At 37.2% G+C, this 19219-nt stretch overlaps 1 protein-coding gene across 1 annotated transcript; it reads left to right on the forward strand.

Moving 5' to 3' along the window:
• The first annotated feature begins 776 nt into the window (after positions 1-776).
• LOC127440799 (oocyte zinc finger protein XlCOF6.1-like) lies at positions 777-12735 on the forward strand. Its single transcript, XM_051697711.1, has 3 exons — positions 777-828; positions 1378-1539; positions 10365-12735. Exons 2-3 carry the CDS (start codon positions 1455-1457, stop codon positions 11579-11581), a joined length of 1302 nt encoding a protein of 433 aa, XP_051553671.1. The 5' UTR covers positions 777-828; positions 1378-1454; the 3' UTR covers positions 11582-12735.
• The last annotated feature ends 6484 nt before the right edge of the window (positions 12736-19219 follow it).

Below are 19219 nucleotides of genomic sequence, written 5' to 3' on the forward strand. Positions count from 1 at the left end.
TTATAGGGATGGGCGGATCGATCCTAAAGTATCGATACTTTCAATACTGCTCTTGTATCAAAAATATCGATTCTCACACAAAAATATTGATTCTATTTTTAAAATTTTTTTTTTTTTACTAGGGATATTATTATTTGGTTACCATGAACATGAACAATAATCATAAGCTTCAAAGTGAAATAAAAAGGATTAGGCTATATCAGCAAATACTTGTGCAGGATGGGAACTATTTCTTCTTCCGCTCATCTTAACAAGCATGCTGAATGACACAAGCAGATGAGCGCTTGCGCCATCACAAGACTCGTTCAAACAAGAGGAATTAGTGCCTTGTAGAGGTAATGATAGAAAATCAGAGAAACAGCTTCTGGAGCAAATGACAACATATCTAAAGGTGACATTTCTTATAATGAGTTTGTGTGTAATTGTTGTTAATAAGAAGTTCACCATGGTTTTACTAAAGTAATATTGTAGTAACCATGTTTGTTTGTTTGTTTTTATTTTATTTATTTATTTTGGGGATGAAACCATGGTTTTAATACTGTAATTGTAATGTAATAGTAACCATGGTTAATTGTTTGGTAACTATGGTTTAACTAAATACCAAGGTAAAACTGTAGTTACTGAAGTGAAACCATGGTTCATTTTTGTAAGAGTAAACAAAACAGAAGTCTAGTCATTTTCTGTTTAGGCTCACAAATGTCAACAAAATAAAAAGACAAAATAATAATGACTTGAATTATGACCCCAAGGACTTTTATTTTGCTTCGCGTCCAGTGGTGACGTCACACTGTCGCCGTGGCTCCGTGCTGTTGAAAAGGCTGAGGAAAGGTAGGTGATTTCTAGCGCTTCAGCATTAAGGTGTAAAAACAAACATACAAAACGTCTAAAAGTGGTTTGAAGCTTTTACAAATGCGCTCCAACAAAATGGTGATGTTACTGAAACAATTCACTCAAGTAATGTGGATTATAACCGAATGTTGTAAGACTGTACGGCCTGTTTACATCAACAAATGGGGTTGTGTTTTATATATTAGCACCTTCATTATAGACGTTATATTCTTAAATCACTTTATCTCTGCATCAGAGAAATAGTTCACCCTGAAATGAAAGTTTTCTCACCATCATATTATTGTGAACAGAGTAAAGAAGACTTTTTAATGAATATGTTAGTTCATCTTTTTAATACAATTGCAGATGATGGGGACACATTTGAACTTAAAGTATGAATAAAGTAGTCGATGCAACTCGTGCTTCTTCTCAAGGCAAAATGTAGTGACAAGCATGTCTGAAAAGTCAAGGGACATGCTTGTCATTTCATTTTGCCTTGAGAAGAACACGAGTTGCATGAAATCGAAATATTTACAAATTTTGTCATAGATCTGGAACTTCATGCCTGCACAGCGATCTTGAGTCACATCTCCAGTGAAGTCAAGCAGGAAAAGCTCTCTGTGAAGATGGAGTTTATTAAAGTGGAGATCGGGGACGTGGATGATCCTGAACCATACAGAATACTAAATGATGGTACTGAGGAACAAAGAGGTTGGTCTTCAATTTGGATTGTCGGCAAGCCATTTTTTAAATGGCATTCCATTTTAAACTGTTCTGTTTTAATGAATGTGCCATATCACCCTCCCTTATGCATTATATTTTGCAACAAAAAAGCAGATCAAAGTGCATTGGCACTGCAAACATGTTTAAAGCCATTCCACTGAAATCTGCACATTTACCCTTTAAATCAGTGCCAAAAATATGTAAAAAAAAAAAAAAAGTTCTGCAGTTGTCTTTACACAGCCAGACTAAATGATGCCTGCTCTGACCCACCTCAGCCCCTAGAATCAAAGGCAGTTCTGATGCTGCTTTGTTTCTGTGTAGATGAAATGCAGCATCAGAGCAGTTTTAAACTTTGTTGTTGTCATGGTGGAACATGGAACATAACTGAGTTTCATATTTAAAAGTATAACTTCATATTTTCATTCATTTCATATTTCTATATTCAGAATTTTATATTTAAAACATTCCTCTCATAACATTATTTATGCAGTTGTAACTGCTGTGTAAATGCATTTATGCCTGCTAATACAACTAAATGCCACTTCAGATGCAGCTTCTGTGCCACCTTTGCAGTGTAAAGATGGCTTAAAACATGAATTACTGATGGATTCCTGCAGATGCGACTGACAATTCTAAAATGAACAAAAATCTGGTTGTAAAATTCCCTTCTCTCAGTCTTATCAATTGAATGTCATCATTGAAATTTTGATGTAGAAATTCAGATGACAGTGTAATTCATATCAACCACACAGTCTAAAATTCTTAAACCCCAGAAAAGAATCATTTCAACTGAATCAATGAACTGATGAGACTAATTCCATTGATAAGCACAGAAAGCATAACATAGAAGGCCTTTAATGTAAATAAAATAATGTCTTTTCAATAAATCTATACCCTTATATTTCAATATATCCCCAAAAATAATGAAAATATTTCACATATGCAATTGCCCATCTAAAATCAATAAATTAATCTTTCTCTCGTGCACGCGCACTTTGACATTTTAGATCAAGATGGCGCCGCGGATGGCAGCCTCGGTGTGGAGTTCTCCAATTCTTTTGTTGTTTTTGTTTGTTTGTCCTGTGTTTAGTCATCTTTTTCCAATCAGTTTTACCAGGGATGAACTGCTGAACATTCGGCAGCACATACCAGACAATCTTTTCCCTGTTTTAGACTGTTCAGACGCTTTGCAGGACATTTTAGTTGGAGGCGCAGCTTTGTTGTTCAAGAGACACAGGCGAGGGAGATGAGCAGGCGTGCTTATTATTATTCTTGGGGATTTTTCAAAGCAAACCTCTCACGTGAACTGCCCAAATACAAACAGCACATTACATGCCCCACCAGACAGAAATATACTGGATCATTGCCACACAACAATAAAAAGCACTGTGGCAGCAGTGGAGTCTTTCAGGTTTCTGGGCATTACCATCTCACAGGACCAGTCAGGCTTCCTAAGCAACCAATTGGCCCGGTTGCTAGGGTGGGTAGAGTCACATGGGGTAACCTCCTCGTGGTCGCTATAATGTGGTTCTCGCTCTCGGTGGGGCGAGTGGTGAGTTGTGCGTGGATACTGCGGAGAATAGCGTGAAGCCTACACACACGCTAGGTATCCACGGTAACGTGCTCAACAAGCCACGTGATAAGATGCACGGGTTGACGGTCTCAGACGTGGAGATTCGTCCGCCGCCACCCGGATTGAGGCAAGTCACTACGCTACCACGAGGACTTAGAGCGCATTGGGAATTGGGCATGTGAAAAAGGGGAGAACCCCCCCCCCCAAAAAAACTGCCCCACTGAGCAATAATTAATGTGCAATACACAGCTTAGTTTATTTATATTTATCCAACATACCCTACCTCTTCTGCCATTACAGTCCCTTGCTTCTGTATATAACAGATTTGTATTTGTATATTGTACATACGTGTGTGTGTGTGTGTGTGTGTGTGTGTGTGTATATATATATATATATATATATATATATATATATATATATATATATATATATATATATATATATATATATATATATATATATATATACACACACACACACACACACACACACACACACACACACACACATACACATACACGGGGCAGTGGTGGCTCAGCGGTTAAGGCTCTGGGTTACTGATCAGAAGGTCCTGGTGGTTCCAAACTTCTTCCATTTACGGATGATGGAGGCCACTGTGCTCATTGGGACCTTCAATGCTGCAGAAATTTTTCTGTACCCTTCCCCAGATCTGTGCCTCGATACAATCCTGTCTCGGAGGTCTACAGACAATTCCTTGGACTTCATGGCTTGGTTTGTGCTCTGACATGCACTGTTAACTGTGGGACCTTATATAGACAGGTGTGTGCCTTTCCAAATCATGTCCAATCAACTGAATTTACCACAGGTGGACTCCAATCAAGTTGTAGAAACATCTCAAGGATGATCAGTGGAAGCAGGATGCACCTGAGCTCAATTTTGAGTGTCATGGCAAAGGCTGTGAATACTTATGACATGTGATGTTTTTTTTTTTTTCATTTTTTTTTTTTAATAAATTTGCAAAGATTTCAAACAAACTTCTTTCACATTGTCATTATGGGGTATTCTTTGTAGAATTTTGAGGAAAATAATTAATTTAATCCATTTTGGAATAAGGCTGTAACATAACAAAATGTGGAAAAAGTGAAGCGCTGTGAATACTTTCCGGATGCACTGTATATATATATATATATATATATATATATATATATACACACACACAGTTGTGCTCAAAAGTTTGCATACCCTGGCAGAAATTGTGAAATTTTGGCATTGATTTTGAAAATATGACTGATCATGCAAAAAACTGTTATTTAAGGATAGTGATCATATGAAACCATTTATCATCACATAGTTGTTTGGCTCATTTTAAAATCATAATGATAACAGAAATCACCCAAATGGCCCTGATCAAAAGTTTACATACCCTTGAATGTTTGGCCTTTTTACAGACACACAAGGTGACACACACAGGTTTAAATGGCAATTAAAGGTCAATTTCCCACACCTGTGGCTTTTTAAATTGCAATTAGTGTCTGTGTATATATAGTCAATGAGTTTGTTAGCTCTCACGTGGATGCACTGAGCAGGCTAGATACTAAGCCATGGGGAGCAGAAAAGAACTGTCAAAAGACCTGCATAACAAGGTAATGAAACTTTATAAAGATGGAAAAGGATATAAAAAGATATCCAAAGCCTTGAAAATGCCAGTCAGTACTGTTCAATCATTTATTAAGAAGTGGAAAATTCGGGGATCTCTTGATACCAAGCCAAGGTCAGGTAGACTAAGAAAGATTTCAGCCACAACTGCCAGAAGAATTGTTCGGGATACAAAGAAAAACCCACAGGTAACCTCAGGAGAAATACAGGCTGCTCTGGAAAAAGACGGTGTGGTTGTTTCAAGGAGCACAATACGACGATACTTGAACAAAAATGAGCTGCATGGTCAAGTTGCCAGAAAGAAGCCTTTACTGTGCCAATGGCACAAAAAAGCCCGGTTACAATATGCCCGACAACACATTGACACGCCTCACAGCTTCTGGCACACTGTAATTTGGAGTGACGAGTCCAAAATAGAGCTTTATGGTCACAACCATAAGCGTTATGTTTGGAGAGGGGTTAACGAGGCCTATAGTGAAAAGAATACCATCCCCACTGTGAAGCATGGTGGTGGCTCACTGATGTTTTGGGGGTGTGTGAGCTCTAAAGGCATGGGGAATCTTGTGAAAATTGATGGCAAGATGAATGCAGCATGTTATCAGAAAATACTGGCAGACAATTTGCATTCTTCTGCATGAAAGCTGCGCATGGGACACTCTTGGACTTTCCAGCACGACAGTGGCCCTAAGCACAAGGCCAAGTTGACCGTCCAGTGGTTACAGCAGAAAAAGGTGAAGGTTGTGGAGTGGCCATCAGAGTCTCCTGACCTTAATATCATCGAGCCACTCTGGGGAGATCTCAAACTTGCGGTTCATGCAAGACGACCAAAGACTTTGCATGACCTGGAGGCATTTTGCCAAGACGAATGGGCAGCTATACCACCTGCAAGAATTTGGGGCCTCATAGACAATTATTACAAAAGACTGCACGCTGTCATTGATGCTAAAGGGGGCAATACACAGTGTTAAGAACTAAGGGTATGCAGAATTTTGAACAGGGGTAATTAAATTTTTTTCTTTGTTGCCATGTTTTGTTTTATGATTGTGCCATTCTGTTATAACCTACAGTTGAATATGAATCCCATAAGAAATAAAAGAAATGTGTTTTGTCTGCTCACTCATGTTTTCTTTAAAATGGTACATATATTACCAAATTCTCCAAGGGTATGCAAACTTTTGAGCACAACTGTATATATTGTCCTATTGTGTATTTCTATATATACTTTATTTTATATTCCCTTTTTTTATTTTATTTTTTATTATTATCTATGTCTTGTTGCTGTATTGTTTTTGCACTGGAAGCTCCTATCACCAAGACAAATTCCTTGTATGTGTAAGCATACTTGGCAATAAAGCTCATTCTGATTCTGAATAAGCATCATTGGGACATTATGTGGAGCAGGGGTGTCAAACTCATTTTAAGTTGCGGGCCCATTTGGACTGAACGACACCCTATGCAGGCTATTTTGATATATCATTTCCATGCCTTCTCAGTCTTACTAGAAGCAAATATTAAACGTATCCCCTCACGCGATAAAACTTAAACGACTGGGGAGGGAATCATGCTTTTCACTTACTTTGTGCGTTCAATAAACATTTACAATTCTCAACAACTTCTTTTGTAAATAACCAAGGCACGCTCGACACTTAAACTCGACAATTAAAATAGTGACATTTAGGGGTGGGACAAAAATCTGTTCAGTTACAAATTGTGATTGAGACAAACTGTTTTAAAATAGTCTCCCTGATGAAAAATCTTTATTTAAAAAACATTACACGTTTAGCTTAATGCTAATACAATGATTGACAGATTGGCAGAGTTCAGCATGAACAGGTTTTCTCTCTGAGAAGTTTCTTCTCTTTAATTCTTTAAGTTCAGTGCAGTTTGTTCACTGTCAGATGTGAAAATCCTCTGCTGTGATCAATGTCCCTGTTACTATGCATAATCCACAGGTTTATTTGTGAGGTGTTATGAAGGGTATTTGTCAGGAATCATTCTGCACATTCTGTCTGACACTGCTTTAAATAATAGTTTAGCTGTAAAAAGGCTCATTAAACTGTTGGATGCCATGAACAACATGTTGTACCCCCGCAATACTTATAATCTAACAGCTGTGCACTTCTGAATATGCAGCGAGGATCGCCCTGTGTCATGAGCTCCGGTTATAGTGAAGCACGTCATTTGTTTCTGGGATGCGCAAACTATTAAACTTTAATAGTTTATAGATATTTAGCCTATTTAATTATGGAATATCTGCTAGTTACCCTTTAAATGGCTGTGCTCAGCATTCATGTGTCCTTATAATTCACATTTGATTGGGTAACATGGACATAATGCAGCCTAATTATACATGGGTTCCTTAACATTGATGAGTCAACTAATAGCACCCACTGGTCAATTAGTAGTTTTGCACATCCCTAACTTTAGCCTGCACATTATACAATACAGAGTGAAAACAAATGTCATTTCAGATACAACTGTTCTTCAATACACATTTCTTTCTGAGAAGTTAACTAAATATATCAAAACATCAAATAGCAATACTTACAGAATTGCAATACATATCGAATCAGCAAGTAAATATCGTTGTAATATCAAATCAGGAGCTCTGTGGCAGTTCCCAGCCCTAGTGACATTTACATGACCGTAATTTAAGCGTAGCCTTTTATTTTTTAAATATAGCGCATCCTAAGTAATTAAAAGTAATTAACTGACTACTGTTTCTAGTGGCGACTAGCAGAAGCAGTACCGTTTAGTCGACTAGTCTTGCACATCCCTACTTTTAATATCCTTTCTGTCCTTTACCTTTACCGCTTGTTGATCAAAAAAAGGAATTATCACATTGCACAGATGTGGTAAAGAAACTGTGCTACTCGACTCGTTAATGTGCGCTCAACTAAAACGCATCAGATGCTCGCTGCACTCCTTGTCTGATAGGGGCTACTTCCACATTAATCAGGATACATTTTCAAAACGCTTTACTTCCACTCTGCCATTTTTAAATGTTTTCAAATAGGTGCTCTTCCACACTGAAATGTATGAAAACACTTAAATCTTCATACTGCACATGCAAAAAATCGCAGTTCCATGTACAGTCTAAAATTTAGTTGTCCTCGTGTTCCGCCGCCGGAAACGGTTCCAAGTAAACTTCCTGTCACCTTTGAAGGAATGCAATGTGAAGGTTGCACAAAGTAACATTTATCTTTAACAATGCTATCAAAGTGGATAGTAGGCACAACAACCTGTCATACGAGCCAAGCCCAAGCCGAGACCAGTGTAGGTCAAGTTTGAGTCAAGACTGAGACCAGAAAAGGCAAAGTCTGAGACAAGACTGTTTATGAATGTATTAAATGTATAGTTTAAACAACTATTGACTCTAGTCCCATATATCAAAAATACCTAATTTAGTATTTGCTTAAGCTTATGTTGGTTAAACAGTATTATCTGTTGAGAATAAAAATGAAATAAAAACAACATCCTAGGTTAAGTAAACACAATTGTATTACAATTAGGTCCGTGTTAACAATATGTCAGTGGGAGCTGGGTAGCTCAGTGAGTAAAGTCACTGACTACCACCCCTGGAGCTCGCGAGTTCGAATCCCAGAGCGTGCTGAGAGACCAGCCAGGTCTTCTAAGCAACCAAATTGGCCCGGTTGCATGGGGTAACATCCTCGTGGTCGCTATAATGTGGTTCGCTCTCGGTGGGGCGCGTGGTGAGTTGTGCATGGATGCCGCGGTGGATGGCGTGAAGCCTCCACACGCGCTATATCTCCGTGGTAATGTGCTCAACAAGCCATGTGATAAGATGCGTGGGTTGACGGTCTCAGATGCGGAGGCATTCATCCTCCACCACCCGGATTGATGCAAGTCACTGTGCCACCACGAGGACTTAGAATGCCTTGGGAATTGGGCATTCCAAATTGGGGAGAAAAAGGGGAGAACATTTAAAAAAAAAAAACAAAAAAAAAAGGGCCTATAAACCTAACAATAATGTATTAAATATGACAATGTTTATGCAGAAAGTGAAACTAAACCTTTACATTCAATTTGTTTACAATTTCTTTAATTGCACTACTGTCTTCCATTAATTAAAATGAAGTAAGAATTTCTGCATGACTAAGAGAAGACTTAGAGGTTGTTCTGACCAGTGCAGTGCAAGGAATAGAGTCAAACAGAACACAGGTGTCTCGAGATAAGATTTTAACAAAGCTCCTGCATGAGACACCGAAAACACAGCGATACATGTTGCAACAATCAAAGACGTCCATTTGGCACGTTTACATAGAAAAGCAACTGAAAAACAACGTGGATGGATACAATAATGTGTTTGGTGTGAACAGACCCTTTTTACCATGACAGCACCAATGGTTTCTCAAAGTTACCTCAAAAAGTAGTCTTTTGCTTCATATGATTGACGGTAAATATCCACTTCATCCAACAATTGGTTTGTTCTCTGTTTTCTGATCCCAATGCTATTTTACTGAGTGAGAAACTGCTGCAAATTATTCAGTGAGACAGTTGTCCGAACAAATAGGAATGAATATCGAATCGAATCAGACATTTTTAACCATTTAGCCAAGTCACTGAAAAGAACCAACTCAGAATGATGTATTCGTGAATCGGGCATCACTAGTTCTGATTCTGCGCAGCCGACTGAAATATGGGACACACGTTGTAATCGCTGATATTGTCAGTCAGAGAAATGTTTGTCAGATAAGTCGAAGCTTTTATGGTATATTTTTTGAAAAGGGACTCAGGGATAAGTCCAAGTCCATACTTGTTCAAGAGTCCATGACAAGACCATTAAAATATCCAAATCCAGTCTCGGGTACTACAACACTGCAACACGGGCCACCATCTTGATTGTTTTGGGTTGAATAGTTTGAATTTGAATCCAGGGTGTGCTGAGTGACTCCAGCCAGGTCTCCTAAGCAACCAAATTGGCCCGTTTGCTAGGGAGGGTAGAGTCACATGGGGTAACCTCGTCGTGGTTGGTGGTTCTCGCTCTCAATGGGGGCGTGTGGTAAGTTGTGCGTGAATCGTGGAGAGTAGCATGAGCCTTCACATGCTGTGAGTCTCCGCGGTGTCATGCACAGTGAGCCACGTCATAAGATGTGCGGATTGACTAACTTAGAAGCGGAGGCAAATGAGACTTGTCCTCCGCCACCCGGATTGAGGCGAGTAACTGCGCCACCACGAGGACCCACTAAGTAGTGGGAATTGGGCATGCCATATTGGGGAGAAAAGGGGATAAAATAAAAATTAATAAATAAATACTTTGTACAACGTATTTCAAACAGTGACCGCTGGTATCAGAATATATGCGATTTCATGTCATATTAATTGATAAAATGTGGACTTTATACATTTTACAAGTTAAAATGTTATAATAATAATGATAAACAAATTATAAAATAAAATACACTTTCACATGCTGTAATGGCATTGCATGTTACGTTTCCTGGCTGGTTGCTAAATAACTTGTTTTGTGTTCCAAAGGAACTCATACATAGTTTAAGGGCAAGTTGATTATGATAAATCACTGTTGTTGTCTGTTATTAATTTGTGCTTTCCTTTAATTCACATATGTCACTCTTGATATTTGATATTGTGTTCATTTTAGATCTGATGGAAGTGAAAGAGGAAAGTCAAGAACCGAATGAAGTGGAAGAGAAATATCAGTATCAAGAATCTGAGACTTTCTTAACTGGAGAACAATCTTTTAGCTGCTCTGAGTCTGACAATAATTTCTCACAAAAACCGACTCTTATCTGCCCTCAGTGTGGAAAGAGTTTTAAACAAAAATTACACCTCGAGGAACACATAAGAACTCACACTGGAGAGAAGCCTTTCTTATGCCTTCAGTGTGGCAAGACTTTCGCACACAAAGGAAACTTTCAGAACCACATGAGAATTCACTCTGGAGAGAGGCGATTTGCATGCCATGAGTGTGGAAAACGATTCACACACCGAGCAAACCTGACAGATCACATAAGAATTCACACCGGAGAGAAGCCTTACACATGCACTCAGTGCGGAAAGAGTTTCACACATGCAACAAGTCTCAAAACTCATCTGCTCGCACACTCTGGAGAACGACCGTTTAACTGCGATCAGTGCGGTCAAAAATTTATGTTGGTAGCACACCTACGAAGACACGTCAAAATTCATACAGATGAGAAGCCTTATTTGTGTACTATTTGTGGGAAGAGTTTTTTATGGCAGTGCTATTTTAAAGACCACCTGAAAAAACATACTGGTGAGAAAGCTCATGTGTGCTCTGAGTGTGGGAACGCCTATACTAGAGCCAGTGAGTTGATCATGCACCAAAGAACCCATACTGGAGAAAAACCGTACAAGTGCTCGTATTGTGGAAAGAGTTTCAGTATGTCTGGAAACCTGAAAAAACATGAGAGAGTGCATACCGGGGAGAAGCCATACCAATGCCTTTCATGTGGCTGGAGTTTCACACAATTCAGTCATCTACTGAGGCATTTAAATCTGCAAAGGTGTCCAAAGTTGTCACAGTTTATTTTCTTGCCCCAAAATGAGCAAAGTTTCATGCCTCAAGATGACCAAAGTGTCTTGCCCCAAAATGAGAAGGGTGTCTTGCCCCAAGTTGGACAAAGTTTCATGCCCCAAGATGAGCAAAGTGGCTTTCCCCAAGATGAGAAAAGTGTCTTGCCCAAAGTTGAACAAAGTTTGTTGACCCAATATGAGCAAAGTTACTTGCCCCAAAATAGGCAAAATATCTTGCCCCAAAATGAGAAATGCGTCTTGCCCAAAGTTGGACAAAGTTTCTTGACCCAGGATGAGAAGAGGGTCTTGCCCCAAGATTAGCAAAGATGGAATTTCTCCTGACATGGTGTAATTTGCTAAAATACATTACTTGAGTGGTGAAGATATTTAAGGGATGTGAAAGTATTGATATTGGTGCCACCATTTTTGTAGAAATGCATTTCTTAAGTTGGCCTAGCAAAAGTACTAAATTACTTATATTATTGTGGAATGGTTCTGTCATCATCTACTCTCATGTTGCTCCATTAGTCCATGTCGTATCTTTTATTTTCTTCTGAGGATTATAAAATAAGAGTAAGAGCTTAATGTCCTAGCTTCTCTTTTCCTTATAGTGAAAAAGGATTGTGATTCTGACTGTTAAGCTCCAAAGGCTTAATATAAAAATGAATAACAAACAGGTTGTACAGTATATTTCAATTCTTTCAAAACCAATAGCTTTGACAAACCTAAATTTAAAGTGTGTATTTTCTGTGCCAGTCGCACAAGACGAAATTGCAAAATTAAAATGTTGCTAACTGTCAAAAATTAAATCATTATAAACACCTGACATCACAAGAAAATCGTGTTTACATGAGATTTTGACATTTATATTTCCACCAGTTTTAATGTAAACAAACGTGCACATTAAAAAAGCCTCCAAAACGCGGTGTAAAGGTGCAGTCACATTTACCTTTGCATGATGAAATTCAGTGGGTGAAGAAGGCACGGGCAGTTGTTGAGTGCGTGTAAAACCAGCAAAAATCTAATTGCCAAGCAACTTATTTTTAATGCTGCACTTTATACTCTGGGAGAGTGAAGTTTTAAAAAAAACTCTCCGCTAAAATGATATTCTTGTCCACTGGGATTATTCAGCGTAGCTGTACACTGGCCGTCATTACCAAACCAAGCAACTTCCTATTGGTCAACACGGCGAATTCGCTAGTCAAAGTTTGCCAAACTTAAACTCCACACAAAATCCGTAAGGGGAAATTCTTCACCACGTGGATTCTCATTGAGATGACCGTATTTCACCCTGAGGTGTTTCGCCATGCAAAGTTAAATGTGATGGCGCTTTAAAGGAGTTTACATGCAAAGCGAAATCAAGGTTATGAGCAAATATTTAAGTGTGCTAATCTGGTTTTGCTTAAACCGTTTATGAACTTTCCCCAATAAATAAACACAGTTTAAGGGATTTGCCTGACCAAAAAAAAAAACAATCTGATGGGTGGAGCAACATTGGTGAGTAGATGGCAATTTTTATTTTTGGGTAACCAATGCCTTTACTTGAATTGTATTAATCGTAGATGTAGAAAGGCGTTGCATTGAGAACTAAAAAGACTTAATTGCAATGAGATCAGTGAGAGACTAAAATAATGCTATGGTGAAATAATGCAACAGTAAACTAATGTTCCTGAACTGGATGAACAAGGCAGTGGTTTGATTCCCAGGGAACATACTGTATATGCTTAGAGAATTTATACCTTGAATGCAATGTAAGATGCTTTGAACAAAAGTGTCTACAAAACCAATAAATTTTTAATGCTTGTACAATTTGTACAACTCTTACAGTATGCATAATTTTGATCAGTTTGTCCAGTATCCCAACTGTGTACTCGATGTTTATGGTTGATGTCATGCACTGTAAAAAAAACAAAAAACAAACTGGCAGCTGTGGTTGCCAGAATAATTATGTAAAAATGTAAACTTTACAGAACAACCTGTAAATTTTACAGATTAAACCTGTCGTTTTTACGGTATATTTTACGGTGCAGTTCCGTCATTTATATTATTAAATGATAAACTTAATACATTAACCTTCTGAAACTATAAAAATCTGTTTTTCGCTTTATAATGTATAAATAATCACAGTCGTAATTACAAAAGGGCACATGATGACATGACGTTCATCAATAGAGGCCCTTCCAGGAGCAATGACCAATAAACATGTAGAGACAGTGCTCAGTGTCGCTCACACAAACACTAAACACTAAAATTATGCAATAAACATTAACCAAACCACATAAAATATAACACAGAACACCCCAAAGTACATAACTGATATTAAAGATAAGAAGTAACAACTATTCCCATAAAATATAATGAAATGTAATGGGTCACACAGGGAATTCTGGGAACACCCAATTACTGTTTTGTACCATAATTTAAACAATAATTTACAGTAAAAAGTACATGTTCTTTCTTGTTAAAATTAATATAAATTTGGACCTTTTTATTATACAGGAAAATCGTACTTTTTACATCTTAAAAATTTAATTTTTACATCATTTTACCGTAAAACTACATGTATTAACTTTTTAAATATATTAAAAACATTTTCCGTATATTTTATGGTAACTACTCGTTAACCAATTTATGTTTTTTGTTTTTACTGTTGCATTTTTACAGTCTATATTGTGCTGGTTTTACTCAAAAAAATTAAGGCAACTATTTGCATCAACTTTTTGAATGTTTTGAACTTAATTTTTTGTTTGACATATTAGACTTTACATGTAATGCCAACTCAAATGTATAAATTTACAGGCCATTTTTTTTAAGTTATAAAGGCAGTATTTATCTTGAAGGGAACTACCATTATCAAGTAATATTTACTTATTCTTTCTTATAGGCTACTCAGATTTTTAAGTTAGTTACACTTGATTTTCAAATGCATTTAATTTATATTCCAAGTTTCCTAATATAGCCTATTTATTATAAAAACTGTAGTCAACAAGTGTTTCAAAAGAAATTCAAAATATTTATTCATATTACAATGTTACAGATTCATTAAACATTTCAACAGCAATACATTTCTAAATGTATCCAAGAAAAATACAAAAACACACCAACTTACATAGACTAAAACACAAATGGGAGTACAAAGAAACAGGTTTGGGATCAAAATATGTACAAGTACCTATTATTTCACCATGAACATTTGGTCTTAATGTTAAACACTAAATAAAGTTCAGAAAATAGTACAACCCCAATTCCAAAAAAGTTGGGACAGTATGAAAAATGCTAATAAAAACAAAAAGGAGTGATTTGTAAATTATATTCACCCTTTGTTATATTGAAAGCACTACAACTACACGTTATATGATGTTTTAACCTGTGAATTTCATTTTATTTATTTTATTTTTTTTATGTACAGTAATTTAAAATCAGATGACTGCAACACACTCCAACAAAGTTGGGACAGTCGAGTGTTTTCCACTGTGAAACATCACCATTTCTTCTAATAGCACTTATTAACCATTTGGGCACTGAAGACACGAGTTTAAGTTTAGAAAGTGACATTTTCCCCAATTCATCTATGCAGGTCTTCAGCTGCACAATTGTACGGGATCTTCGTTGCCGTATTGTGCGCTTCATAATGCACCACACATTCTCAATTGGAGATGGTCAGGACTGCAGGCCAATCTAGCACCCGCACTCTCTGCTTATTCAGCCAGCATTCAGAATTGGTTTTCATGTTGCCCTTTACGCACCGAGATTTGACCAGGTTCCTTGAATCTTTTAACTATATTGTGTACTGTAGAGTGTGAAATGCCCAAAATCCTTCCAATTTGTCTTTGGGGAACATTGTTCTTAAAGTGCTGGATTATTTGCTGAAGCATCTGTTGTCAAATTGACAAGTCTCGAACGATCCTTGCTCTTGAAGGACTAGGCTGTTTTTGGAGGGTCCTTATTTACTATGACACGATTGCCTCAACTGTTTAACATCTCCTGTTTCACATCGCCTTGTTATTTCAACTCGTCAAATTGTTATTAGTCTTAAATTGCCCCTGTCTCAACTTTTTTGGAGCATGTTGCAATCAGCTGATTTGAAATTACTATACATAAAAAAATTATGTTTAGTTGTAGTGCTTTCAATTACAACTAAACCTTTTTGTTTTTATTAGCCTTTTTCATGCTGTCCCAACTTTTTTGAAATTGGGGTTGTACCTGTGAAGTTTACAATGTTGAAGCAACATCACATACAAATTTAAAAACAAAAAATGACAGTAGCAAAGACAAATGCATTTTGCAAACTTCATAATTAAGAAGAATGTGCAAACATTGTTAGCTACTTGTTTAATTAGCAATTTTACATAAAAATAAAAAATGAAAATAAAAAACATTTTTAACTAATATGCCACACTAAAACACATTAAAACATGACTACAAAGATACACTTTAAGACTGAACAGAAATGAATGAATTATATACACTGGTGGCCAAAAGTTTGGAATAATGTTCAGATTTTGCTCTTATGGAAAGAAATTGGTACTTTTATTCACCAAAGTGGCATTCAACTGATCACAATGTATATTCAGGACATTAATGACATGAAAAATTACTATTACAATTTGAAATAAATCTTCTTAAACTACTTCAAAGAGTTCTCATCAGAAAATCCTCCACATGCAGCAATGACAGCTTTGCAGATCCTTGGCATTCTAGCTGTCAGTTTGTCCAAATACTCAGGTGATATTTCACCCCACACTTCCTGTAGCACTTGCCATAGATGTGTCTTGTCGGGCACTTCTCACACACCTTACAGTCTAGCTGATCCCACAAAAGCTCAATGGGGTTAAGATCCATAACACTCTTTTCCAATATAAGGCCTGCACCCCTGAGTCTTCTCTTTACTGTTGTACATGAAACTGGTGTTGAGCGGGTAGAATTCAATGAAGCTGTCAGCTGAGGACATGTGAGGTGTCTATTTCTCAAACTAGAGACTCTGATGTACTTATCCTCTTGTACAGTTGTACATCTGGCCTTCCACATCTCTTTCTGTCCTTGTTAGAGCCAGTTGTCCTTTGTCTTTGAAGACTGTAGTGTACACCTTTGTATGAAATCTTCAGTTTTTTGGCAATTTCAAGCATTGTATTGCCTTCATTCCTCAAAACAATGATTGACTGATGAGTTTCTAGAGAAAGCTGTTTCTTTTTTTGCCATTTTTGACCTAATATTGACCTTTAGACATGCCAGTCTATTGCATACTGTGGCAACTCAAAAACAAACACAAAGACAACGTTAAGCTTCATTTAACGAACCAAATATCTTTCAACTGTGTTTGATATAATGGCAAGTGATTTTCTAGTACCAAATGATCAATTTAACATGATTACTCAAGGATAAGGTGTTGGAGTGATGGCTGCTGTCTAGATTTGATCAAAAATGACTTTTTTCAAATAGTGATGGTGCTGTTTTTGACATCAGTAATGTCCTGACTATACATTGTGATCAGCTGAATGCCACTTTGGTGAATTAAAGTACCAATTTCCTTCCGAAACACCACAATCTGTACATTATTCCAAACTTTTGGCCACCAGTGTGTGTGTGTGTATATATATATATATATATATATATATATATATATACACACTACCATTCAAAAGTTTGGGGTCATTTGCCTGAAATGTTTCTCATGATATTAAAAATCTTTTGCTCTGAAGGCGTATGCTTAAATGTTTGAAATTAGTTTTGTAGACAAAAATATAATTGTGCCAACATATTAATTTATTTCATTATAAAACTAAAATTAAAAAAAAAAAAAAAAAAAATGTTTTTTGAAATTGATGACTTGGACCGAATAATAAAGAAAAGCAGCCAATAAGTGCCCAACATAGATGGGAACTCCTTCAATACTGTTTAAAAAGCATCCCAGGGTGATACCTCAAGAAGTTGGTTGAGAAAATGTCAAGAGTTCATGTCTGCAAATTCTAGGCACAGGGTGACTACTTTGGAGATGCTAAAATATAACACAGTTTTGATTTATTTTGGATTTTGTTTAGTCACAGCATAATTCCCATATTTCCATTTCAATTATTCTATAGTTGTGATGACTTTACTATTATTATTTACTATTAAAATGTGAAGAAAAAAAAAATTAAGAATGAGTTACCTTATGAGTGACCCTAAACTTTTGAACGGTACTGTATATACTGTATATTAGGGATGGGCATGGGTGCTCTGACATGCCAGCGATGATCGATCATGAAAACGATGATCGATGGTGATTTATGTATGATGTGACTTTTCACTTAATTCGAAATTCAGTGACCATTACCTGACAACTAAACACAAACGTGTCAAAGAGGGAGCTTATTTTTAATTTGGAAATTGATTACCTTGTGATTTTGAGGGGTACATTGATTGTCAGAGACGTCTCATAGCAACCAAACTGATATATGATGCTGCAATGCCATCATTACGAAAATTATAAGAGTGTGTAATTAACCGTGTTTTGAACACCTATCTCTGCAAAACGTTTGCTAAACAAGTTTTATTATCTTTTAATGTAAGAACTTTGACTCGTTAATGGATGTCTGAAGGATTGGTTTTTCCAGCAGGACAATCAAAGTGTGAATGGAGGACCACCGGATCAAGACCCTGTCATGGCCAGGCCAATCTCCAGACCTGAACCCCATTGAAAACCTCTGGAATGTGATCAAGATGAAGATGGATGGTCACAAGCCATCAAACAAAGCCAAGCTGCTTGAAATGTTGCATCAGGAGAAGCATAAAGTCACCCAACAGCAATGTGAAAGACTGGTAGAGAGCATGCCAAGACACATGAAAGCTGTGATTGAAAATCAGGGTTATTCCACCAAATATTGATTTCTGAACTCTTCCTAAGTTAAATCACTAGTATTGTGTTGTTTATAAATGAATATGAACTTGTTTTCTTTGCATTATTTGAAGTCTGAAAACACTGCATCTTTTTTGTTATTTTGACCAGTTGTCATTTTCTACAAATAAATGCTTTAAATGACAATATTTTTATTTGGAATTTGGGATAAATGTTGTCAGTACTTTATAGAGTAAAACAAAAATGTTCATTTTACTCAAACATATACCTACAAATAGTAAATCCAGAGAAACGTATAATTTTGAAGTGGACTTAATTTTTAATATATATAAACTCAACAAAAAAAGAAAAGTCCCTTTTTCAGGACACTGTATTTTAAAGATAATTTTGTAAAAATCCAAATAACTTTACAGATCTTTATTGTAAAGGCTTTAAACAATGTTTTCCATGCTTGTTCGATGAACCATAAACAATTAATGAACATGCATCTGTGGAACGGTCGTTAAGACACTAACAGCTTACTGACGGTAGGCAATTAAGGTCACAGTTATAAAAACTTAGGACACTAAAGAGACCTTTCTACTGACTCTGAAAAACACCAAAAGAAAGATGCCCAGGGTTCCTGCTCATCTGTGTGAATGTGCCTCAGGCATGCTACATGGAGGCATGAGGACTGCAGATGTGGCCAGGGCAATAAACTGCAATGTCCGTACTGTGAGACGCCTAAGACAGCGCTACAGGGAGACAGGAAGGACAGCTGATCGTCCTCGCAGTGGCAGACCACGTGTAACAACACCTGCACAGGATCAGTACATCTGAATATCACAGCTGCGGGACAGGTACAGGATGGCAACAACAACCACCCGAGTTACACCAGGAATGCACAATCCCTCCATCAGTGCTCAGACTGTCCGCAATAGGCTGAGAGAGGCTGGACTGAGGGCTTGCATGCCTGTTGTAAGGCAGGTCCTTACCAGACATCACCGGTAACAATGTCACCTATGGGCACAAACCCACTTTCGCTGGACCAGACAGGACTGGCAAAAAGTGCTCTTCACTGACGAGTCACGGTTTTGTCTCACCAGGGGTGATGGTTGAATTCGTGTTTATTGTTGAAGGAATGA

The sequence above is a fragment of the Myxocyprinus asiaticus genome, chromosome 5 (assembly GCF_019703515.2).
Source record: "Myxocyprinus asiaticus isolate MX2 ecotype Aquarium Trade chromosome 5, UBuf_Myxa_2, whole genome shotgun sequence".
In the NCBI taxonomy this organism is placed as follows: domain Eukaryota; kingdom Metazoa; phylum Chordata; class Actinopteri; order Cypriniformes; family Catostomidae; genus Myxocyprinus; species Myxocyprinus asiaticus.

Coding starts and splice junctions, on each gene's coding strand:
- LOC127440799 (XM_051697711.1), top strand. CDS start 1,455: ATGGAGTTTATTAAAGTGGAGATCGGGGACGTGGATGATCCTGAACCA. Junction 1,540..10,364: donor TGGTACTGAGGAACAAAGAG/GTTGGTCTTCAA, acceptor TGTTCATTTTAG/ATCTGATGGAAGTGAAAGAG.